This window comes from Hippichthys cyanospilos, chromosome 13 (assembly GCF_059441005.1).
Source record: "Hippichthys cyanospilos isolate Australia breed blue-spotted pipefish chromosome 13, RoL_Hcya_1.0, whole genome shotgun sequence".
NCBI classification, from domain to species: Eukaryota; Metazoa; Chordata; class Actinopteri; order Syngnathiformes; family Syngnathidae; genus Hippichthys; species Hippichthys cyanospilos.
The window spans coordinates 2,740,847-2,764,903 of record NC_142381.1 but is presented as its reverse complement, the minus strand read 5'-3'; the positions used below and the strand labels follow the sequence as shown (position 1 = coordinate 2,764,903).

Below are 24,057 nucleotides of genomic sequence, written 5' to 3'. Positions count from 1 at the left end.
CCGTCCGAGCTGAACCAGGCCTCCGCCCCCATCTCCACTTTCTTGACGTCTGCGAATCGCAGCGCGCTGGTGGGTGTGAGCTTCACTGTGCGCTTCTCAAGACGCATACGAACTGAGGCCCGAATGGGGTAAGCCATCCGCGCAGATCTAAAGCAGCTGCTTTGATTAAACTTCTACACGGGAAGGCGGCAAGAAAAAGGGGGGCAAGGAATGAGGCTACCAACCCCCTAGCCACAACTCTTCAAACAGAAGGCAAGCGCGGATTTGCCGACATTTTCCCAGCTCGTCGTGGAAACCTTCTGTTCGGGAATCTCGGCGGGCAAAGCCGGCACGCCGACCCCCGAGGTCTTTGCGAGCCAGTACGTGCGAAGCTCTGAGGAGGGGGAGGAGGGACGTCAGTGGGAGGTGGGTGGGAGGCCACCGCGGGGCTCATCCAGAAGGAGCAGTCGCCCGAGCGAGAGATCGAGGAGGAGGAGATGGCCACCGGAGAGATCACCACGCTTCCCGCGGCGCCCGAAGACGGGAGCGGTGGCTTCCCACCTGGAACCTTCAAGGAGCCCAAGAGGCTCTACTGTAAAAACGGGGGCTTCTTCTTGCGGATCAAATCGGACGGGGGAGTGGACGGAATCCGAGAGAAGAACGATCCTCACAGTAAGTCCCCGCTGTCTTTATTTGCTCGCCTAGCTCAAACGAATGTGCAAAGTTCTGAATGTAAGGTTTCCTTGAATCAACGTGTCTGTCTTGAGTAAAACGGGCTCGCCATGCTGACTCACACTTTCAAACGTCACGCGAGACAACAACACAAGAAGTCAGTGGAAGCGACTTCCTGATGACTAAGGCCTATTATCATAAAAAAAAAAACAGCTGAGGTTACGTCAGGACACTTTCACTTTCTTAAGTGCGCAGACTGTACACAGTCCTGAGTTAGGAGACCCAAGAAGGACTTGTTTGGTCCGTTAATACTTTTAGGCAGTCGGGATGGCGCTCGAAAAACGCCTCGGGAAAACAAATGTTTGGAAAAAGTTCTGTTCCTGAGCCGCGGTGACATTTCCAGCAACTACCTTGATTTACGAGAGACGAGTTACGTAACTTAATTGAATTACCTTTCAATAACAACCATTTGTGATAGAAACCGGAGTGCATTATTAGTCGTGCAGGAGTGTTAGCATTAGACGCTAATCGTTAGCATGGGGAGCTCCATCAATAGTACTTTTGTTGAAGCATAATAGAGCTGCCAAAATTTGGATTACATCACAGAACATTTATGAACGCAAGTGCTACATTTTCCTTTTGGATTGATGCTACGGATTTACCTGAATTTTCTATGGAACCGTTCCCCAAAAAGGAACTCCTGGTCGCGGGGGTGTTGCACTTTTGGTGGCCCCTGATTGGTTGATCTCCATTCACCTCAGAACTTAATTGCTCCAGTGACTTCTAGACCACTTCCTTGAGGGCTGACCGTTTCATGGTTACACTGGTGCCATGCATACACAGTGATAGATTCTTTTCTCTAAGATCATCTCACTGTGTAGTAGTGTCTATAATCCGTCTTCTGATGTTATAATGGTCCAAAAAAAAACAATTTGGAAACCTAGGATACCTTTTGATTTATTTCTGGTAGCTTGCACCCGCCTGAGGCAGTTTCACATTCCGCAGTTGGTACCACGGTATTTTATCTGTTTTATCTGTTCTTCCCAGTAACGCTTCAGTTGCAGGCCACATCTGTTGGGGAGGTGGTCATTAAGGGGGTTTGCGCCAACCGCTACCTGGCCATGAACAGAGACGGACGATTGTTTGGAGCGGTAAGTGTATGTTTTTATTGTAGATTTGACTGTTTGTTAGCCTTTTAAGACATTTTGCTTCGTTTGTTAGCATTAGCTTAGACTGAGTACTCCGTATAACAACATTTAGTAATACGTTATTTCATGTTCCAGTTAATTTGGTCTTAATTTGAAAAGAAAAATGTACAATTCCTATCACGACATGAAAAAAAAAACAAAAAAACATTAGATTTTCTGATACCTCCAGATAGCTTGTCTAGTTTAGATACGCTTGTTTAACTTGTTTAACTGTTTGTCTCCGTGACAGCAAAGACATTTTTGTCTCTGTATAGAAAATGCATTGACACCGTAACACCCCTCTGTCTTCATCCTCAGAGACGAGCGACTGAGGAATGTTATTTTTTAGAGCGCCTGGAGAGCAACAACTACAACACGTACCGCTCCAGAAAGTATCCCAGCATGTACGTGGCACTGAAGCGGACTGGCCAGTACAAGTCTGGAAGCAAAACCGGACCGGGTCAGAAGGCCATCCTCTTCCTCCCGATGTCCGCCAAGAGCTAACCTGGGACAAAACCAGAGTCCTGCTTATTTCCTAAGGTGCGATGACCGTGAAGGTACGTCGCCACTGACCGAAAGAAGTTGCTGTGATCATTTTTTACAACTGCTACGTATTATTCCCATAAGTGTTTATAGTTTAAATGAGGATTCACATTTTTCCGCACTTTTAAACTCTTGAGAGAGACTTTTTACATGGGCATTTGAAACACTTGGATGGAAACATGTATTCTGCATTTTGAGGGATCTATCTGAGGCGTCTCTTTGCATTTAGCGCCGCACTGGAGCAGAAAAAAAACAATGCAAGACTAGTGAAGCCAATAAGGTTCGGTTTAATACACCATTTTATGATACACTGAGGTAACGAGTTTCTGGTCCCAACTCGGCAAATTTGAGTAAAACATGCTAAGCAGGTTTCTTGAGGTAAGTCACGGAGATACGAGGAAGGTTTTTTTCGTGTGCGTAGAAGTGAAGTTTCAAACTGGAAGGTGTTTTGGAATATCATTTCTAGAAGAAAAATTGGCAATTTTTGCTGAAACTAAAACCTTAATTTCTCCGGTTTTTGACATTTTTGAAGTGCTCGTTCCAACTAGATTCAGCATTTTGATCGAGGTATTGTCACCGGACGCCACTTTTTTCTAATGCTTGTTAATGCTGTGACAGGAACAGTATATATATTTTATCCCTTTTCAAATCAAGAGCAAATTGACTGAAACATGAAGCAACTTTTTACTAAATTGCGTGATAGTGACTCCTTTGCGAAACAAAATTTTGTATTTTTTTTCTAATGCTTGGTAACTCATTCAGTGCCATGGATGAGAATTCTCGTCTTAAAATAGTAATAACAATAATAATTCTGGTCAAATACGTTTTTAATGGGGAAGAGCTGACACCCTTGACTAATGCTTACCTAATATAAGCCATCTGAGTGCCGTAGTGCTAACTGTGACCATTGGATGGCAGTGTTTCCAACTTACAGCACAGCTGTTACTTAAATCAATTCGAACTGAAGAATGGAAGTCATCCATCAGATGGCAGCACCCATATTTACGTAGACATACTCAGACTGACTGCCAGTCGATCACTGACGGACGGCCATTTTGTTGAGAAAAGTCGAACCAGCAAAAATTTGGACATAAATAAAACGACGGAGCAATCATTACAGTTTTGTTTGGTTTGAAAAAAATGACAGCCGGGCACCAACGAATAATATTAAACCCTCACCTCCGCGCCAATAAACGACTAGGATTCCACCAAGACTCGACGAGTCTTTTCTTCGATCCTAAAACAAGCCGACTTCTGCTCCGAAACAAACGAGGTGATTCATGTTTACCGAGTTGGGATGAAATCACGGCTGCTTGTCAAAGGCATCGTTCCCCGTCTATATTTTCGCTGCGATAAAACCGCTCCAATTGGATACACGGTATCCCTGGTAGGTAGTTGTGATGATCCAATCATACAGGGAAGAACACAAGGTCGTCAAATGCGCTGTTCCCAGTATGTCTCTTCTCAAAAAATAAAACCAGTTCAATTGGATAAAGAGTATTTGTAGTAGGTAGTTGCGGTCCAATCATAACCAAGAACACTAGGTCTTGGCATCGCGTTACTCGGCTAAGATGAAGGAATCTGGCGATGGTAGAGTTGGTAAAACGTCCCGGTGTAAACGGCGGGAATCTCCTCCATGGTCAGGTCGATGTGCTGGAATCCGTGTTCCAGACCGCGCAGCAGCAGCTTGGCCACGCGGGACGTAATGGGCGTGGTTTGGGCGGTACGGGCGAGCTCGGCGATGCTCTGCCACTCGCAGCGCTCGCACTCGTGCGTGCAGAAACTGATCTCGTAGCTGAGCGGGCTGAGGCGGCAGATGACGTACAGGTCGGACATGCCGAAGGCGCTCGGGTGGTCGTGCTGCTGACGGATGCTCAGCAAGGATCGGAACTCGGCGCGCACGCCCGTTTCCTCCAAGACTTCGCGCACCGCCGTCACTCCTGGGGAAGATTTAGCGGGGTCGATTCACGTGAAGTTACGACGACTATGATACTAAAGCTGCTTTTTTCTCTTCGTGTGCACTTCAAATGAACGTACGTTACAGAAAGAGCTCTCCGACCTTTCGCCGCGTGGTGCGGAAAATATGAGTCATTAACTCATTGATTGCCATAAATTTTGTATTTTTTTTACTGGGCAGGCAGTTGACTAAAGTATGAACTTTTTTTTTTTTTCAACAATTTATTCGTAATCATTTTGTGGATCCCCAAGCTTACCGTGTTAGCTTCTCGCTAACATGCTAACTCGACACTCACCGATATTCTCTCCGAGATCCGATAGTCCGCCAGGGAACTTCCAGACATTTTTCATCTGCCCAAAAAAAAATGGGATATGTTATAAACATTTCATGTATTGTAATAGCAATGCATTTTTTTTTTTTTTTTTTTAGCAAGAACTATTTCATAGAGCATTTTGAAGCACACAGGTCAAAACTAAATCTCAGCCAGTCGTCAACAATTCTGAGATTTTTTTTTTCTGTCGGGACAAAATATTAGCAGAAGAAGAACCGAGTTAGCTAGCTAGCTACCTTATGTGAAGGCTGGTTTATTTGCTGACACTTCACTGGAAATTTTAAGTGAAAATGCAGTTTTATTTCAATTATCAGAACTTTTGCAAGCCAAAAAACATTTAGTCACCACGCAGCTTTATAAAAGGTGGTCGCTAGCCTAGCGCAGTAACATGTTTTTGTGTTCTTAACTTGAGAAGCGTGACTCATTGAAATGTCAACGTAAAAATAGTCTCACCACTTATATTTAATAACGGAAATGCTGCTGGTTAAATTATACTGTCAGTGAGTGTGTATATCTATTTTTTTTGTAGGACTATTTTGTGTACAGCGCAGAAATGTAAAATCCACATTAGGATTGTATGAGGAAGACAAAAATGCACAAATAAAGTTGTATTTGTATGTGTTTTCATCGAATTCTTTACTGCTGTTTTGTTTTCGAAATATACATATTTTGTGATATACAGGTCGGAGTTGCTGTTAGCGTTGCCGATAGCAACACTTGCATTGTCTTTTTGTATGGGTGGAAGAAATGTTATTCGAAGCCTCAGGGAATGCAAACAAATCCGAGCGGGGCGTTTTTTGTTTTCCTTCTCGCCGAAAGTAAGCGCGTACTCATTTTAAGAGCGTTGAGTACAGTGTGAGCTCTGTGGCGCTAGCCCAGTGCATTCATTGGGCTCATATATAAACTGCGAGTGTGTTTGCGCCGGGTCAACGAACGAGAGTTTTAGCGGTAATCGAGTAGTAAAAATAAATGCGAGTGATTAGAGAGGCTTCATCAAAGGAGGAATTTTCAAGTCATTACTAGCTAATTTTTGCGCCGAGACCAGATATTCTGGTGCAAAAAATCTGGCAAACTCGCTGCTGAAGTCTTCTCAAAATTTCACACAAAGTACAACTTACACTCGCGGGCCAGATTTCACAGAGAAACAGAACAATGTGGGTTATCGACAGCGACTGCTTTAAAGTGAAGCCACACCGTCCTTCCTCACTACAAATGTAATATCGGCAGCGGCCAAAGGAGGCGCCAAAAAAACAAAACTAAAGCCAAACTAAGCACAAATGAATGAACTGTTGAAGCGAAAACAAAATCAGCCCCAAAACATGATTTTTTTCGGGTGCAGCCCATGCGGCCTGGTACCGGTTGATCCACGGACCGGTACCAAGCCGTGGACCGGCGATCGGGTACCTCTGGTTTAGGCCGTAACGCCATGTTAACAAGGTGTTCAAAACATGGATTGGACCACACCAATATGCAATATTTTGAAGCAACAAAAACTAATTTGCTGTACAACAGGCACAGTAACGGTGACAAATTACCTTGTTCTTGTCTTGTACCACCAGAACTTTTCCGTTGGACTCGTCCACCACCGCGCCTACACAAAAGTACAGCTAAGACATACATTGACTCATATTTAAAGCAGTTCAAATGTGATGTCAGTGAGCGCGCCAGGAAGGAAGAGCAAAAGTTGAGGTGGGTGCCTAATAAATTGGCAAGTGGTCTGGAGCAAACCGCCGCTGGTTTTCAACCACGCGGCCTTCTAAATATTTGACTTTGCGATTGTTAAACCGGGGTTACAATAACACGGGGACTTTGTGGAGTTTAAACAGAACTTGTGTGACTCAGCCGCACTTGTCAATGAAAAGTGAGTGGACGTTTATTTATTCTCAAGGTTGTGACTAAGCAAGAAGGAAGGGGGGGGGCTTTTTCCTCGGGGTACGTCCTCCTTTGAAAATGTATTTCACAGTGGCGTAAAAGAGGCATGTGTTCAAGGTCCCACTTGGATTTCCGTGTGGAAATTGATGTCATTTGCTAGCGCCGAGCCAAAAATTGGACTTTGGAAGCCTGTTAGTGTGTAGCGGGGAATATTTCATGTTTTATAAGTTCAAGAAATATAGTGAAAATTTACATTCTGTTTTAGAATGCACAACACAGCATACTTTTTAAAAATACATAGTGCTGCAACTTTGATTTACTCAGAAAACATATTAGGGCTGGATAGACAAGCAAAAAAAGTGTGAAAATATACTTAAAAAATGAAAATAAATGATTGAAATGCAGTTAGGTTTGAAAGTGTTTTTATGCTATGAAAAATGTAATTAAAATGCAGTTAAGTATGACTGGTAAATATATTTTTTCTTTATTGTCCTTTCGTATTTATTCATAAAAAAATATATTTCCCCCGAAAAGTCATGGCTCTTATTTCGTTTTCCTTGATAAAAGCACAAAAAAGCAACATTGCATGCAGGAGACCGTGTTAGAACAATCATTGAAATCCCACTGCGCCCTCTGCTGGACATTGTGCGGGACTTCCGAAGGCGACTGCTTACCCGCCACGCCGACTTGGTGAGTGGCAAAACCCGGCAGCCGGCTTTCTCCCGGGCCCATCCACAGGGCCAGCACGGCGTGGCGCTCCTGCGCGTGGTGGAAGGTGAAGCCGCGGGCCGACGCGGCGGCGGCGCAGCGGCTCAGCGCTATGGGCACCCGCAGCCAAACTGCTACCTTGCCCTCCGATTTCCAGCGGGCCAAGGAATCTGCGGTGACAAGGTCACAGGAAGAGGACTGGTTTGGACTCCACTTCTGACACCAAACTCGTCTTGGAGGAAGGGATGATAATCCTGCGTGTGACCAAGCGACCGATCCGAGTCGATATCATATGGCCTACACTTATGTTTGGATCCCACTTCTGACACCAAACTTTTCCCAGTTGTAGGTACAATCATACACTGCATACCAGGCAATGATGGTAATTGCCATGTAGCCTAGCTGGCTGAGTTGCAACATGTTTGGAAACCCACTTCTGACACCAAACTAAATACAGCGAAAGGTAGAATCATGCATGTCATCAAAAAAACAGCGAGAACAAATGTTACATGGCCTAGCCCTCTGAGGCGAAACCTGTATAGATCTCACTTCTGACACTAAACTTGTCTCAGTGGAAGAGACATTTATTGTGCATGTCATATTGCAACCAATGAAAGTTTTTTTTTTTTTTTCGTGTGCCTAGCTGGCTAAGCTACAACATGTTTGGATCCCATTTCTGACACCATACTTGTTTCAGTGGAAGAAACTGTAATAATGAATGCCATCAAGCAACCAAAGATAGAAAATTTCACATGGCCTAACTCTCAAAGATGCAACATATTTGGGTCCCGCTTCTCAGTAGATGGAATGCATCTAGGATGTAATGAGAAAATGTCAATGGATGGTGAAATAAATATGCATGCCCTCAAGCGAGCTATGATTAATTCTCTCCGATCCCACTTCTGACACCACATTTGTCGAAATGAAAATCAATACGTCTTTCCACGAAGCAGCTAAAAAAAAATATATATACGCGGACGTAATAATAGCTGAGCTGTCCAAATTGCAACGAGTCTTGATCCCACTTCCGACACCAAATTTAGGTGGTCCGATGACGTCAGTGCAAGCACTTTCCAATGACTAACAGTATCAGAGAAGTAGTACATCATGTTCAATGAGCAAAACAAACCTGTCAATAAGTCACCGAAAGCACTTTCGCTGATGTCCTCCGGCAGACCGACATCCGCTAGGTCTACCGTGACTCCGCCGAACCGGTCCACTCTGCCGGCGAGAGCCGCGGCGCCCTTTTCCTGCCACAGTTGATTGGCAGCTGCCCTGCACGTGAACGCGCGGGAGGAACACCACTTCCGACAAAGTCTAGCCACTCGAAATTTACAGAGAAACGCTGATGCCGCCATAATACTGTTGCCGATGGACACTTTTCCTCGCTTTAAAAAGAAAAAGCGTCTTTAAATGACAGCTGAGCCACTTCCGCCCTAGACGTTGCGTAATTACCGTAAAGCTTCGTTGAAAGGACGCCCGTGGTCTAACTCATAATAAATGACGTCAACACTGGGGGTACACCAATCATAGTTTTCGTTTAGTGACCCTCCCACCGGCAGCTATTTTTCACTCAAAACACTTGTTTTATGGATAAAAATAGACCAACGATATTCACAAGCTTAAATATGATTGCTACTTCTTGATCTCTTACCTAGTATATTTTTAACAAAAGTGTGATTTGCATTTTTTAAACAACCAAATTTAGTGCTGTTGGCTGTTAGCCTAAAATGACTTTTTTGGTTTGTAGTCGACTACTCATCTCTGGGAAGTAGAACCATAATCATAATTGAGCGTTTCCATAATAAATGTGACCCTTAGTCTAAAACGCAGTGAGCGTTATTCAATTTGGATGCATTACGGTAAAAGGGGCGGTGTTCAACTTTGAACCCGGAAGCTGTTCTCCCGGTGTTTATGCTTGTAATATGTAGCTCACGTGTACCGCATTTCTCCACCTTATTATGGCTTCTAAGAAAAATAAAAGCAAATTGAAGCGTTTGAATGAAGGAGACAGCTCGTGTGACTCGAGCAATTTGGACACTTCCGGTCACGAGGGGAGCAAAAGCAACAACACGTTCACTGTCATCGACTTTGTTGAGAAAGGTACTGATTACACGCAGAGGGTTTAAAATTCAATTAACTTGTTTTGTGACTGCACGGAGATGAAATGGACGCCGGTAGTTAACTTATATTCAAATTTAATTTTGTATAGTAGTTCTAGCGACAACAGACTTCCTAGATACATTTGGGATGGTTATGGTGCCGAAAATCCCGTCTGCAGGTCGCCGAAATTAACTTTAACTTAAAAAATTATCAACACGTGCATTTCGGACACTCTAGCCACTCCCACAAAAATATTCACATGTGAGTGTAGTTCAAATCGGCCGGCTGAGTATTTAATTTTTACTTTGCAACATCATGTCTTTGCCATCTTTAAAGTCAGTGCCATAGATTCTTGTGTGATGATTTTTCATCACTACAAGCATAATTGAAATTCAATATATGTCAATAAGCATACAAAATTTGCAGCATTTGTCCTCATAATGTTTGCAGGAATCGGCAAATATTCTAACTCGAAGCTAAATAGCTACATTAGCGACACCTGGTGGTTAGTTGGGGTAATTGCAGTTACTAACTTCAAATGTATTTTTACTTCTGGTATAATCTGAGCTTTTGGGAAATAAAAAGGAAAGTAAATTTATTTTAAACAAGCATTTGTCCACAAAATTGTTATAAATTTTTATTAACATAATAGAAAAAATATTAAAGTCTCATCAAATTAAAGAACTTATAAAGAAAGCATTAACTTAATTTAAAATAAAGTTTTTTTTAGGTGGCAGAATAACCGCTGTTAAATGCGTAACTGTTGTTTTACTGAAATATTAACAAAATTAAAGGATTTTACAAGGATTTTTACATAGATGCTCCTTTATTTTGGAAAATCTCTCAAGTATGCATGTATGTTTTGTGTTTGTTGTTGTTGTTTTTTGCAGCTGATGACAAAACGCCCAAAAGTTGCAGATGGTCACTAGCGCAACTCAGCCTAAATTCGCTGAAGTCAGCGGGTGTATGCATCGGCAGACCCGTCCTTCTCACAAGTTCCACGGGGCGACAGGAGGTAGCCTTACCCCCCCCCCCCCCCCAAAAAAAAAAAAAAAAAAAAAAATCATAGCGTATATCATTTTCTGCACTTCTCATTGAAGGCGTATCAGCTTGTAGGACGCACCTTCAATGAATGGCCATTTTTAAAACTGTTTTCACATATAAGGCACATAGAATAGAAGCTACAGTATTGGTGGGGTTGTGTTGCGCATCCACTAGATGGAGCTGCGCTAAAGGGAACATCAACAAAACTATCAGATAAGTCAGTGAAACTTTATTGACCCCTGGGGGAGATTTTGACCAAACTTGGGCTTTTTTGAGGGTTTTGATGTGTGGTATTAAAGGGAAAGCATATAAAAAAAAAACTAAAATATAAATGAACTAAAATATTGTATAGATTGTCACTTTCAGTATGCCACGCTGCTGTCCCTGGAGGTGGAGAGGTACACCCTATAGGTGTCAAATTTAGCCCATGTTGGGCTCATTTACTGCCATTCAAAATTGGAAATATTCTCACTTTTGCACATATATAAAACCCGATGTTTTGTCATACATTTTCTCCTCTGGAAAGAGCCGCCATTTTGTATTTTCTCCATGTTGAAAGGTGTGTGTTGGATGGCCCGTGGCCGCATTCCCCAGTGGGAAAGTGGGCCTCCACAAGGGTGCGCAGAGCAACCTGAAAGTGAAATGCGGCGATGCGGTGATGCTTCAGCCGGTGACGGGTCCCGTGCTTCAAGCCCAGGAAGTCGTTCTCTCACCGAGGTTAGTTTTTTTTTTTTTGTCCTTTCAAGGCCATTTATTTCAGGGAGTGGATGTATTTCGAAAAAATTGACAATTTAAAGCAAATCGCAGGCGTTTTGATGAGCAATAGCTGACGTTATGTAGAAATCAATTGATTTGTTACCATGACAACAATCAAATTCCTTTTGCGTGTCCTTTTTATGATGCTGTTAGAAGTGAAAGGCTGCCCTCTGCTGTCAATTTTGTACAACTGCAGGTCGCATTTCCACTGCATTTTTATTCTTTCAGGTCTGCTGATGACAAATTAAACACGGATGAGTTCAAGAGTTTCCTGTTGAATTCTTTAAGTAAGTTTCCAACACATAGGATCTTTTTTTTCTACAATTACTGTTTTTTTTTTTTATGGGCAATGTTTACTTAGCCGACCAATATTTTGCTTAGCAGTACAATATTTTGCAAAAGAGTCACTGTTTCAGAATTTACTTGCCTCATATTTTAATTAATTTGTTCTTAATTTAAAAGGAAAAATGGACAGAAGTCATTAAAGGGATAGTCATCTTATTTAGCCATTTTCATCAGTCAACAGTTAATATTTCGTCCGTAAGAATTTTGTGAATTAATTTTTTTTATGTACAATGCATACGTTTAAAACACATATTCCACTTGCCGTTGAGTGAAAATGACATCACTTGTGCTCAAAACTTGTGTGACGACCAACCACAGCATACTTGGGAGTCATGTGATAGCTGCGCTGTGATTGGTCGTTACCTAAGCCTTCAGCACATGTGATGTTATTTTCAGCAGACAGCAAGTGTCATAATGTGTTTATAAACATATTAATTGTACAGGAAAAATGTTTAATCTCATTAATTTTGTACGAAAACAACTTTTTTGAACTTCTGAAAATGATGTGAGATATTGCAGTCTTGTAATAAACATTTTTCCCTGAAATTTGAACTTCCTCCCTCTTAAATTACAACATAATCATAGATTGACAACTGCACATTATTAAATATTATTTAGTAAATACAGTCACAACAATAGGCGTATTCAAATTTTTTTTTTCCGACAGTTGGAAACATCATTCTCCCCGGCAACGTTGTGTCCCTGACATACTTTGGACGTCCGTGCAGCCTTGACGTGGAAAGCGTGCGAGGAGAGGACGGCGGCGCCCTCCGGAGGCCGTCCCTCCAACCTCCGCCTCCTCCTCCGTGTGACCCCGAGGAGTCGCCCGCTTTGGACTCCACCCCCGCCGACCTCTCCCTCCAGCTTGGCCTGCTCGCCTTAGACGACGTCGGGGGTACCCCCGCCACCAGCACCCCACACCGACACGCCGCCTGCCCGTCTCCATCCTCCCCGACATCTCTCGTTTCGAACCACCTTGACACACCCGGAGAAAATAGCAGTTTGGACAGTTTCCTCATCCAGGAAAGTCCTCCCCGGATCCCCGTTGCGCCCTCTGGTGGTTTGTCGAGTGCTGACACCTTCTATTGCCTGGCTTCCACCACCAAGCTTAGTTTTCCAGGCAAAGCCAAGCAGAAGGATGCCCAAGCCCAAAAAGCACAAGTGAGCTACAGCATGATTGGCGGCCTCAGCAGCCAATTGGATGTTATCAAAGAGACCATAGAGCTGCCGCTCAAAAACCCACAACTCTTCTCCAGCTACGGTACGTAAGGACGATAAAAAAACAAAAATCTATTCATAGCTGATTTCAAAACTGCGTATGAAACAAAAAAGATAAAATGGGAATGGGGGGATGAAAATTCTTCGCTCATTCAACACAAAGACGTTGTTAATTACTCATGTCATTACTACCTAAATTAATCATTTGCCTCAGTACTTTTAGTATCTAAAGTAATCAATTACTTTGATCTATAAGTACCTAAAGTAATTGATTACTTTAGTAATTAATTCATGAATCGATTTCAAGTAATCAGCAACTTAATAACTTAAGTAATTGATTAATTCAGTAATTTAGTCCTTAATTGATTTAAAGTACTCACTTGCTTTACTCCTTAACTTCTCAAAGTAAACTAAAGTAATCAATTGCTTAAGTTCTTTTAGTACCTAAATTAATACATTATTTCGCTTCTTTAGTACCTAAAGACATTGATTACTTTGGTACTTAATCAATTAATTATTCTTAATCCACGATCCATTTCTGATACCTGAGATTGATGGATTGGACTTCTCAGAAAAAAAAAAAACAACAAAAACATGTTTTAGGGTTAAATATGTTCATGTTACAAGACGAAAACGTGTTTCTATTCCAATGCATCTTGGGTGGAATGCCAAACAAAGCTTCCGTCTCGATCAGGCATCCCGGCCCCCCGAGGAGTTCTTCTGTACGGACCTCCCGGCACGGGGAAGACCATGATCGGAAGAGCCATCGCCAACGAGGTGGGCGCTCACATGACCGTGATCAACGGGCCAGAAATCATGAGCAAGTAAGGCTAAATGCTAAGCTAGCGGACAACAGCATACGTTCTGACTCGGGGTTGGAATAATGTTCCTTTTCAGGTTCTACGGGGAAACTGAAGAGAAGCTGAGGCAAATATTCGCAGAGGCATCCAAAAGGTAAACGCTTCATGATGCGTCTAAAGATGTGCGTGCAGGATTTTGTTTTTTTGTTTTTTAAACTGGTAAAATTTTCACTTTTTCATGTAAAATGATAAATACCTCAAGACTGTCTTGCATTCTGAGCTTGAAGACATTTTTTTTCATCGTTGAAGTATAACTTTTTCATTAGAACCCAGCAATGTTGCTCTAAGTGTGTGTGTGTGTGTGTGTGTGTGTGTGTGTGTGTCTCTTGGCTTGACAGGACCCCTTCCATCATCTTCATCGACGAGCTGGACGCTCTGTGTCCCAAGCGAGAGGGCGCCCAGAACGAGGTGGAGAAACGAGTGGTGGCGTCCCTGCTGACTCTTATGGACGGGATGGGCTCCGTAAGTATGCGTTTGAGACCCCGAGGTCCACTTTAGTAGGCATATTTACTTAAATCTTCAATTTTTAAACCTTATGCGGTAACTGTACCGTTATCCCTTCCCGGTTCCATCCCTTTCTCACAAAAGAAATCTCGGTAAGAGATTTACAATGCTCTGCTGCTGTGCTTCTCTCCCTTCGCGTTTGCCTAACAGCATGTTCGAGTTTCATGAGAGAGACGGGCACTCCTACAAGACACGTGATTGGCTCCAGGTGTGACCATCGACCAATGAGGGCAGGAGTTGTAATCTAACTCCCGGGAGTTACATCCCCCAACCGCTATTACTTGCTTTTACTTACCATACCCCCAACCGCTACTTTGCGGTTTTTCACTTTTCGCAGGGATTTTTCTGTCCACATTAATGGCAAAAAACAAGGGATTACTGTATTTCAGAACTTCGTAACAGCTCACACATGCACACATATTGGAAAAAAAAAAAATCTGGCAAGTAAACCGTCTTGGGTTACCGCAACCGGGCGATTATCAGCGAGGAGTAGTTGTTTTCAGAGGTTTCCTGTCCAGAGGATCAAGGTTATGCACATGATTGGTCTTGTTGGACGAATCATTTCCTCTGTGTCCTCCTTCATTCCTGCCTGGAATTAGGCGCACTGGTGTGGAGTCTCAATCCAAAGAGCGTTCCGCATCCTCCTCAAAATTGGTTTATGCCGGACATGGAATGCGGGGTCCAGCCGCCACGTGTTTTGCAGCACTTTATACTTGGGCAGCTTGCCCGTGCAGTCAGCCAATATTCTCCCATACTTTAGGGGGCAGTATAAAGTCATGGTGGGAATCTTTGACTGTCTCACGATTCCATTCCGAATCTCAGTTTTTCTCAGAGAAAAACTCAGTTGGAGTTAGAAAAAAAACAAACAAACAAAAAATTGTTCTTGATTGTTTCCAGGAGGGCCATTCGGGACAGCTTCTGGTCCTCGGGGCCACAAACCGGCCCCATGCTCTTGACCCGGCATTGAGGCGACCTGGACGTTTTGACAAGGAGCTGGAGGTACCTACTGGAAAATCCAAACATGATTTTTTTCTTCAAATTGCGGTTCCCATGTTTAGTGATGTAATGGAGCAGTTTTGTTTGGAGTTCCCCAAGGCTCTATGTTAAGCACATGGAATTTCACCCCTTTGCAGTATTTTGACCATTTTTGTGTCATTTTCTTTCATCATTCTCACAGTATTGAATCCAAGGGATGGCACATTCCTGTTAGTGTGATAATGAAGTGGTTGTGCCATGTTTCCACCATTTGCATGAAATTTCAGCTCCCTAGTATCTTCTTTCAATGCTTTCCCTTTGATGTAAAGATCAAAGAAAATACTACACAAAGGTTAAATAGGATCATCCTAAACCCAATTGAGATTTCAAAGGATTTTTATAAATGCCTTTACTGCTTCACATGATTGTATTTTCACTCATTTTAATACACGCCGACAGGTCGGCGTTCCCGGTCCTGCCGAGCGTGCAGACATTCTGAAAAAGCAGCTGAGCCCGATGCCGTGCAGCGCCACCACTCAGGAAGTGGAGCGGCTGGCGGATGTTGCTCACGGCTACGTCGGCGCAGACCTCGCCGCCGTTTGCAAAGAAGCAGGTAAGGATGGAAAGTAACATAGTTCACATCCCTTTTTCATCATCCTGGGAAAATATCGTCATAATAATATACTTTTTGACATAAAACTATAAATTAATTTCCCAAATATTTCAACTTTTCCCCAAAATAGGATGCTAAGCCTCCATTTGAAAAGACTTAAAGTGCAGGTGTACCTAATGATCTGTCCGATAATCTGTGTATGGCCGGACCACACCTTTTCTCGCTTCCCCCAAACCACAATCACCACTGACTTACTCCTTCCAAAATGGCTTGTGTCTTCGATTCCGCGTGTTGATATTAAGCTAAAAGGAAGCCGGGGGTTTCCGCGGTATTCCCATCCCAAAGACAGAAACCGCCAAAACCACGTCCTCTTCCTACTCCTCATCCCTCGCACACCCCAGTGACACACATAGCGACTTGGTGTATGTGTGTACCACTCCTGGGTGGTCCCAAAGCGTGTGGCTGGTGGGAACATAGGCAGTCCGTTTCAGTTTGTGTTGGAAATCCCGGTAAAGGTGCAGATACAGTAGCGCAAATTCTTTCACGCGGGCTCGGGGAGAACATGCAAACTCCATACAGGAGCTGGATTCGAACTCGGGTCCCTATAACTGTGAGGCGGACGTGCTAACCACTGCCCCACCGAGCCACGCATTTTAACGATTTTTAACTTAATGACCAAATATTAGACAGATAGGAAAACATTTGATGAAAATCTGGAAAGATTTGCAGGGGAACAAGCGAATTTCTTTCAGTACCTGGAGGAAAAAAAATCCAAGATCAAATATAGAGAAGCAAAACCGAGCGAATGGAAAAAATAATGCCATGTAAATATTATATCTAATTTTCTTCATAGTCAAATTTCAGGAAAATGCAAGTATTCTCCTGAAAAACTGGAGGCTGTCCCCGTTAGATTCAAATGACAAAATATAAAATGGATGTAAAAACATTTGATGGAAAATACATATGTATTTGGGGGTGAAAAACAACATTTATTACAGTAGAAAAAAATCTTTTATTCCCTTATGCTTTTATTCGTCGTTTTGTCGGAACTTGACTCACTTCCACGCATCTGTGTGTGTGCGCACTTGTTTAGTTTGTGGCACATCCGGGCCCCGCTGTTTACAAGCCACGTTAAACAGGGGAAGCCCACCATAACAACAAAAAAAAAGCGGGCCTGTAAAATTGATTATGAGCAATAATAAACACAAAGCTCCGTTTCTCCAACGTAACAACTGAGAGTAATTGAGCTCCCCCCCCGCCCAAGTGATTTGTCCCGCACGCTTGACTTGAAAGCCGGCGGAAAGAAAATGAAAAGGCAGATGCGTGCAGGAAGAGTTTTGTGTGTGTTTGGCATCAATGATGCACTCTGGGACGCCAAACAATTCGATGAAAAATTCGTAAATATTTGGAAAATGGAAATAAATACAACTGCGTCAACAAAAAGTCGGATATCCGATACCACTTTTTCCCCAGACCGATACCAACACAACTACTCAATTATGATACTGAAATTTTAAGAAATTTCTCTTAAAAGCTGACGGTGTGCCTTATGATCCAGTGTGCCATGTATAGAGCATAAACATAAATCTAATAATTTCATTGCCATGTAAATTCTTCAATATGTACCTCTGGGTTATGCGTGTTTAAATAGACCTGGTTAGTGTCAACAAAGCCTTAGTCGGTGCTTCAATTTACTGTACATGTAACACGTTTTGTCCAATCCTTTGATCTTTACATCAAAGGCATTTTACATCTAAGGGAAAGCATTGAAAGAAGACAAGGGGCTGAAATTTCACCTAGATGGTGACATCAGGTCAAAGTTTGAGATTGCACGACCAAACAAGTTATCACACAGTACTGCAAATAGAAGATTGTGTCCCTCCTGAAAAAAAAAAAAAGACACAATACTGCAGCCAACTCATTCAATGCCACAGACGTATTATCACATTTTTTTAAGCGTTCGGACATTAACTCTCAAATACTTAAGTTTTAAATCGATACTTAAGTACATTAAGGACGTCGATTTCCAAATGTACTTAAGAATTTGGGATTGAATATCTGGACTCTTAAAAAAAAAAATACGTGAAAATACGTCCTTGGCATTGAATGAATTAAGATTTGTCTATACTGTCAATATGTGCTTTGGCCCTTAGCGGTGGCTAAGCGCAGCCCGTGAGGTCATTGTGACAAGAAGCCTGACAGGAGAGAGCAAAGGAGTTTGACGGATGCCCGCGGGGCAGCGGAAACTCAATCCAACAGATTTTTGGCTTTGGGGATCTTCTCCCTTCTGAGTGCTTTTGGCCCAGTCCGAGCACACATTTGATTTGCTTATGAAAACATCCGACGGGGAGGAAGACAGGCCGGGGGGGGGGGGGGGGCGAAGCAACACAACACGCTTTAATTTGAACCGCATGCGGACTCGGAATTCTTTGCCGAGATGGATTGCAAGATTGAAGAATGTACTTTTGCAAAAAACATGATGAAAGTATGGAGTTGGTTAGTGATGCTTTTTCAAAACGTGGCCCAAGAGAAAAGAAGCTTGCTAAAACGGCGTTCTTCTTCCTCAGCGAGCAAAATTACCGGAAAAAAACAATTGAGGCCAATAAAATCTAGATTTTTTTTTGATAATTGTAAAAAAAAATATATTTTTTAATGATTTTATTGGAATAAATAAACCCCAAAATGATTTATTTAACATTAGATTAAATATTATAATTTGTAAAAATTCCAGAAAAACCAGTCCCATAAATCCTATTCACATGCATCTCAAAAATTGTAATTCTTAGGGTTTTATATGGTCCAAAATTTGGACAATAATTCTTTTTGTACACAAAATATCGCACGTCCAGCTGCAATCACATAGAAATGTCAGAATCATTGCATTTTGAAATTTGACATGTTTTAACCATCTGCTGGAAATTTCAGCTCCCTAGTGTTTTTTACCATTGATTATTTCGTATATCGTAAAATAAATAAATAAAGGAATTTCCATCATTTGTAACATAATGCCACAAGGTTTAAGCAAAAGAATATTCAGCCCAAACAAATTGCCTTTTTGTAGCCTTTAATTCAGTTCTAGCTCCGTTTTTCACGTCTGTAGCCGTCAACGGCAGTGAAAGACGTCAAGTGGAAATAATTGTCAAAAAAATACTTTTACAGCAAAGATAAATAAATAATTCATTGCAACTTAATTTTTTTCTTGTACCAAATTTTTAATCGGACAAATTTTGTCTTTTTCTGGAACATTTCAAGCAAGCTAAGCTGCGCTAGCGTACTTAACTAGCATATGTTTACTACTTGACGGGAGTCCAAGATGACCAATCGCGCGAATTGTTTCCCCTACAACCTTAAGCTGAAAAATCTAATCGTGTCTGCACGTTGGCTCCCTTCCCGTCCGGACCACTTCAACATTCGCCACACCAAGAACCCCCTCCCGGTTCCGAGCGAGAAGGCGCGCACATGCGCTGGAAACGCTTGTCGCTAATATACGGTTAGCCCAATGTGGGCTTGGAAACGCAATTGCGGGATGGCTTTGGAACTACTAATCATTGCCCGCATGCAGGCTTTCATTTCCAGTTATAAAACCGGCCTTCCTTCGTTATTTGACAACTTTCGTTTCCGTAGCTAGCACCCCCTAACGAGTACCCCCTAACCAAAATAGAAAAATAAGACTTTGAACATGTTGTGGTAGTGGTATCTCCTGGTGTTTTTTTTTTTTTTTTTTTTTTCAGAATCTCTAAAAGATAGTTGTAACATCATGTAATTCCATCAGCGTAACCCATTTACTTCCTGTTCCAAGTAGTTTTATCTCAATTTGAAAAGAAAAAAATGCACCATTGCTGTCACAGGACTAAAAATTATCCGATTAGATTTGTTGATCCCTGCTAAAATTTCACATACCCCCTCAAGTGTCTTTTGCACGTGAAATATTTGCATCACCGAATTACATCAAGTAAGAGACTACTTTAGTTCAAGTGATCAATGATTTATTTGATTTAGTACCCGCCATTTTTTGGACTTATTCCTGGACTTGGTCTATCCACGAATGGTGAGCAAATTCGACCAATTCTGGAATTTTTTTGTGACAGGGAAAATTGCGAGTTATTGTTTACGATGGAAGAAATCAATAGCTCTCAGAGAAATTGGATAATATTTCCTGCGGAGAAGCTCTTCATCATATGAATCAAAGATCGGCAGGATCGTCGGCGTTTGCCCACGACCCGTCAGGGCCGGAAAATGGACACATTTTCTCGTTTGTTTTCTTGGAATTGCTAACCATGCTAGCCAGACGCTTTTTGGCGAGCGCTCAGGTATGTAACCTGGCAAATCCATCGTGTTCCACATCAAACCGAGTAGCCAGTGGCATATGAAAGGAAGAACGTTTGGCTTTGGGACGGGCTCCTTGAACGCCCCTGGAAGTTAGCTTTGCGATTTTTTTTTTTTTTTTTGACACGTTTTATCATGATCAAGTTTGATGCCAAGGAATACCAATTTGTTGCCCGCCTCGGGATGATTAATGGTGGTGTTTTTACAGTTTAAACGATCTGTGCTTTTAGTTTCGTTGTGGATCTCATTATGTAGATCACCGGTGTCAAAGTCAAGGTTCAGGGGCCGGATTCGGCCCGCCACATCATCATATATGACCCGCGAAATCCTAATTATGACAAATTATCAACACTTTTTTTTTTGTAAACAATCCCACCTTCTGAACAACACATTTTGAAACTAAGTAAATATGTAATGATCGTACTTAAGATGTAATTGACCACTGCTGTAACGGCCCTCCGACAGAAACGATAACTACAATGGGCCCCTATGATACAAATTAGTTTGGCAACTCTGATGCAGAAAAAAAAAAAAAGCCTAAATTATTTGAACTCCATTGCTAGCCAAAATAGCAGCGCCCGTTAAAGCAATTTTGCACTTCAAAGTAGGGAATTAAAGATTTTGGGGTTTCAAGGAAGGGTTTACTAAAACTAGGGCTCCAAATTAGGGCTTTAAACTCAATGTTTAAGTTTCAAAGTAAGGTATTAAACTTGGGTTACGGTTTCAAAATACGGTCATTTCGTCATTTATTTATTGGTTCATTCTTGAATCTTTTTTTTTTTTCAAAGTATATTTTAATTTCCATCTCTTTCATCAAAAACCCCGGGCATTATATCAAATTGATAGTGTAGAAGGGTTAGCGGTAGGTTAACATTTGTTAACATTTGCCCGTTATTTGATTAATCGTTGCACCACTAATCCCGATAATTGTTTTAAATGGTTGTCGGTCGATTATAATGCGCGCTAGTACATACCGACCCGCTTGACCCGAGTGCGTATGATTGATAGGATGTTAGTGCGATTGCCTTCCAATTTATTTATTTTTTGGTATGTGACGTCATCGTCTTTTCTGTAAAACCTCAAAATTCCATCTACAATGTCAGATTCACAGCAACCGCGGAATATCGTAAATATTCCCAGACTTTTATGCCGGGGCGATAAATACGGCTCTGACATTTTGATTTTGAAATAGTTCCACCGTGAAACAACGGCGCATTCCTCCTGTCCGTTTTGAGCGTTTGGAATAACTCGTCTCGCTTTTATGCCTTGTTTTTAATGCTCATAACGGCAAATAAATACGTCCTTTCTTGCCGATATCCTCGGCTTTGTGCGCGGAAACTCACTCGTCGCCCTGCTGGTTTTTCCTTAATCGCTTTCCCGCGACTTCTTTTGTGAGGCCAACAAAGGCTGAGTTTTGATAGTGACACATGGATGTTTTGCCCGACTCCTCCCGGCTTTAACGCCCTTGTCTTCTATTCAAGCCTCGCGCGCGTCCCGTCCATGTCAAAAAGGAGGGAATTAGCCTTCATTCGACTGGCGTTTGTCAGACGTGTACCGTCGCATCGCTCAGCGAGCCCCAAAAGCTCCGCAGTTTAAATTGGATTAAAAGCTGGAGCCGGGATGAAACGCCTTCGGTCGGGTCGTCGTAAACAAGTCCCGCTTCCTCGCCGCTGCCCTTACTTTGGCAAATAAATGTCCCGCTTTATTGGGAAGGCAACAATTCAAGTTTTTTTTTTTTTTTTTTTTCCCCTCCGGTACTTGCTTTTAATTAAATTGGTCTTCCAACGAAGCTTTCAGCATGCTGTTCACATTGTCATGAGATCAATATATCACCTAAAAACTATTAAACTGTGCTCCATGACTCACGGAATAGTGATAGTCCTGAATACATTCAAGCAGTGGTTTTCAAATTTTTTTTGTTTAATAATGTACCCACTGTGACGCACATTTTTGGAAGAAGATATTGAAAAAATGTATTGAGAATACACAAACAGTACCCTGATGAACTGTCCTTTCTGCAGGTTTAAATGCCCTGAGGCGAGCCATTGGCGCATCGGACGATCCGTCAGACCAGCAGCTGATGGGCAAAGTGACGGTCACGTTGTCCGACTTGCAGTGGGCCATGTCAGTGGTGAAGCCCAGCGCCATGAGGGAGGTCTCTGTCGACGTGCCCAAGGTAACCTAAGCCCAGGAGAGAGAGTCCAGATAACAGTTTTTTTGGGTGCAGGCCGACCAACAATGGGCTGTAAATTAGCCGAATTAACAATCAGTTACTTTGAGTCAAAACGCCAACTTCTCCTCGGTGACAGCCTTTCCACATGACGATTCTACTGTTGCGTTCAAGTTATGGTTGGATCCATCGTTGTACGCTCGTGCAAATGCATCAGAAGAAGTAGCTTGTTGTCCAGTCCAACTAAGCCTGTCCGGGAAAGTTTGCGATGAACCAGATATCCGCAAGTGAATCTCCGTTATCAAAATTCCAATAATGTAGGTGTTCCCCTACAATCGATTGACACACCGCCATCGCTGTTGTGGTGTATCCACCGGCGGCTATCCCAATGGACCGGGAAGGCTCCCCACCAGTCTTTTCTCTTTGAGAAACTTTCCTCAATAATCCGGAGCCCGTTTGAAGTATTCTTTTGCAGTGTTGGATGCTAACGGCGCTAGGTGCGGGGGCTCGTATTATGAAAATCCCTCAAATGAGTTCAGCCCAATTGGAGCATTTGGACTCTTGGCTGTTATTACTGACGTTTCACCAAAACAAAACATTGACTTAGCGAGTTGCAAACCATACAAGGGAGATGCTTGCTCTATTGAGACTTTCCCTCAACCACTTGAATGAATCCATCAAATCTGGGAGCATAATTGATACCCGACACCGTGAGATGAACTTGAATCACACAAAAGAGTAGCCTGGCCTCCCTTTTCAATCTCAAATGCCTTCACTTCGCCTTATAAAATGTGAGCCAGAGTGTAAATAACCTCCCCTCAAAGAAGTGTGTGTGTGTGTGGGGGGGGGGGGCAGTGACAAGACGCAGGATGTTTTGACATTGCATATGTAGGACATAATGGACAGGAAGACGGTTAACATCATCCTCTATTGGTAATTGAAAGCAGATGGACTCAGCCGGGCTTCTCGCCAGACGGCAAAATTCAAAACAACTAAAAAAAAATAAAAAGAAAACGAAGATATGCTCGTTGTATCTTGTGCGCGCCGCCTCTTTGCCACACTGCGCACACGCAGCCATGTTCGCTCCTTGCGGCCGCTTCCTGGAACTGGAAAGTGACCCCCGCCCGCCCGCCCGCCCGCCCGCCCCTCCCTCCTTGGCAGCTCAGCCGAAAGGCTAGCCACACAGCCGCGGACTTGATTATATCCACATGAGTGCAAACATTTGTTTCTAATCCCTTTTATATAAGAAACTTCCAGCGGAGGCCGGATGGATGAATGCGTGCCTCGGGTTCCTCGCAAGGCCCCTCCAATCACTGCAAACCGCGCTTCGCTCTCCGCATGTCAATTATTGCCCGACTCGTTTTATGACAAGTTACCTCATCTTATTCATTCTGAAATCAACTATGTTTTAAGCACAGCGCCGTAGCGGTCGGCACGCGGGGCTCGCGGTTCAGAAGTTCTCGCTTTGTTTCTCGATTCGTGCGCTCCGGTGTGACCTTTGCATGCAATGAATCAATAGTGGCGCTATTGTGTTACTTTTGGGATCGTTTACCGCAGTGCATCCGTTTATACGCCTTTATTTTTCATTTCTTTCAATCCCGGCTGTCAAAACAAGCATTTCGTCTTTCCGGCATATATCTCTCTCATCCTCTCCTCCCCTCTGTCTCCTTCCGCCCGTTCCCCCCCCCCCCCCCCCCCCCCCCCCCCCCCCCCCTCCCTCGCTCGCTCGCTCGGCGCTGTCCATAAATTGCTTGGTATTTACAGTATGTGGCCAGGCGCCAGCTTTCCATTAGGTGCTTCGTTCCCCGGAGACGGCGCCGGTGACTTGCGATGTGTTACCCTCTGTTGGCGGAGGGGGAACGGGTCAAAGACAGGGAAGAATCCCAAGCGAAAA

General features: G+C 42.9%; 3 protein-coding genes and 1 long non-coding RNA gene across 5 annotated transcripts in view; 2 read left to right on the top strand and 2 right to left on the bottom strand.

Moving 5' to 3' along the window:
* Window positions 1-469: 469 nt before the first annotated feature.
* On the top strand, window positions 470-6,577 carry fgf2 (fibroblast growth factor 2). Of its 2 annotated transcripts, XR_015867593.1 has the most exons (4): window positions 470-651; window positions 1,699-1,802; window positions 2,157-2,395; window positions 6,229-6,577. XR_015867593.1 is itself a non-coding variant. In XM_088431392.1 (3 exons), exons 1-3 carry the CDS (start codon window positions 477-479, stop codon window positions 2,340-2,342), a joined length of 465 nt encoding a protein of 154 aa, XP_088287518.1. In that variant the 5' UTR covers window positions 470-476; the 3' UTR covers window positions 2,343-5,301. The 2 variants fall into 2 exon arrangements, 1 of the variants encoding a protein (XP_088287518.1); XM_088431392.1 differs by lacking the exon at window positions 6,229-6,577 and having other exon boundaries at window positions 2,157-5,301.
* On the bottom strand, window positions 2,646-8,676 carry nudt6 (nudix (nucleoside diphosphate linked moiety X)-type motif 6). The gene is made up of 5 exons (XM_088431390.1): window positions 8,379-8,676; window positions 7,216-7,419; window positions 6,205-6,260; window positions 4,634-4,688; window positions 2,646-4,321 (listed from the first exon to the last, which is right to left on the bottom strand). Exons 1-5 carry the CDS (start codon window positions 8,605-8,607, stop codon window positions 3,948-3,950), a joined length of 918 nt encoding a protein of 305 aa, XP_088287516.1. The 5' UTR covers window positions 8,608-8,676; the 3' UTR covers window positions 2,646-3,947.
* A 504-nt stretch (window positions 8,677-9,180) lies between these two features.
* The window catches only part of afg2a (AAA ATPase AFG2A), a 78,299-nt gene continuing 63,422 nt past the window's right edge, over window positions 9,181-24,057 (top strand). Inside the window, exons 1-11 of the mRNA XM_088431839.1 lie at window positions 9,181-9,352; window positions 10,243-10,367; window positions 10,956-11,113; window positions 11,381-11,439; window positions 12,165-12,758; window positions 13,410-13,539; window positions 13,613-13,669; window positions 13,914-14,037; window positions 14,977-15,078; window positions 15,514-15,667; window positions 22,015-22,169. Coding sequence (XP_088287965.1) covers window positions 9,211-9,352; window positions 10,243-10,367; window positions 10,956-11,113; window positions 11,381-11,439; window positions 12,165-12,758; window positions 13,410-13,539; window positions 13,613-13,669; window positions 13,914-14,037; window positions 14,977-15,078; window positions 15,514-15,667; window positions 22,015-22,169 — 1,800 coding nt within the window. The 5' untranslated portion in view covers window positions 9,181-9,210. The remainder of the gene's footprint in view (window positions 9,353-10,242; window positions 10,368-10,955; window positions 11,114-11,380; window positions 11,440-12,164; window positions 12,759-13,409; window positions 13,540-13,612; window positions 13,670-13,913; window positions 14,038-14,976; window positions 15,079-15,513; window positions 15,668-22,014; window positions 22,170-24,057) is intronic.
* On the bottom strand, window positions 21,893-22,399 carry LOC148413433 (uncharacterized). The gene is made up of 2 exons (XR_015867652.1): window positions 22,268-22,399; window positions 21,893-22,174 (listed from the first exon to the last, which is right to left on the bottom strand). It is a non-coding gene; the product is annotated as an uncharacterized LOC148413433 (long non-coding RNA).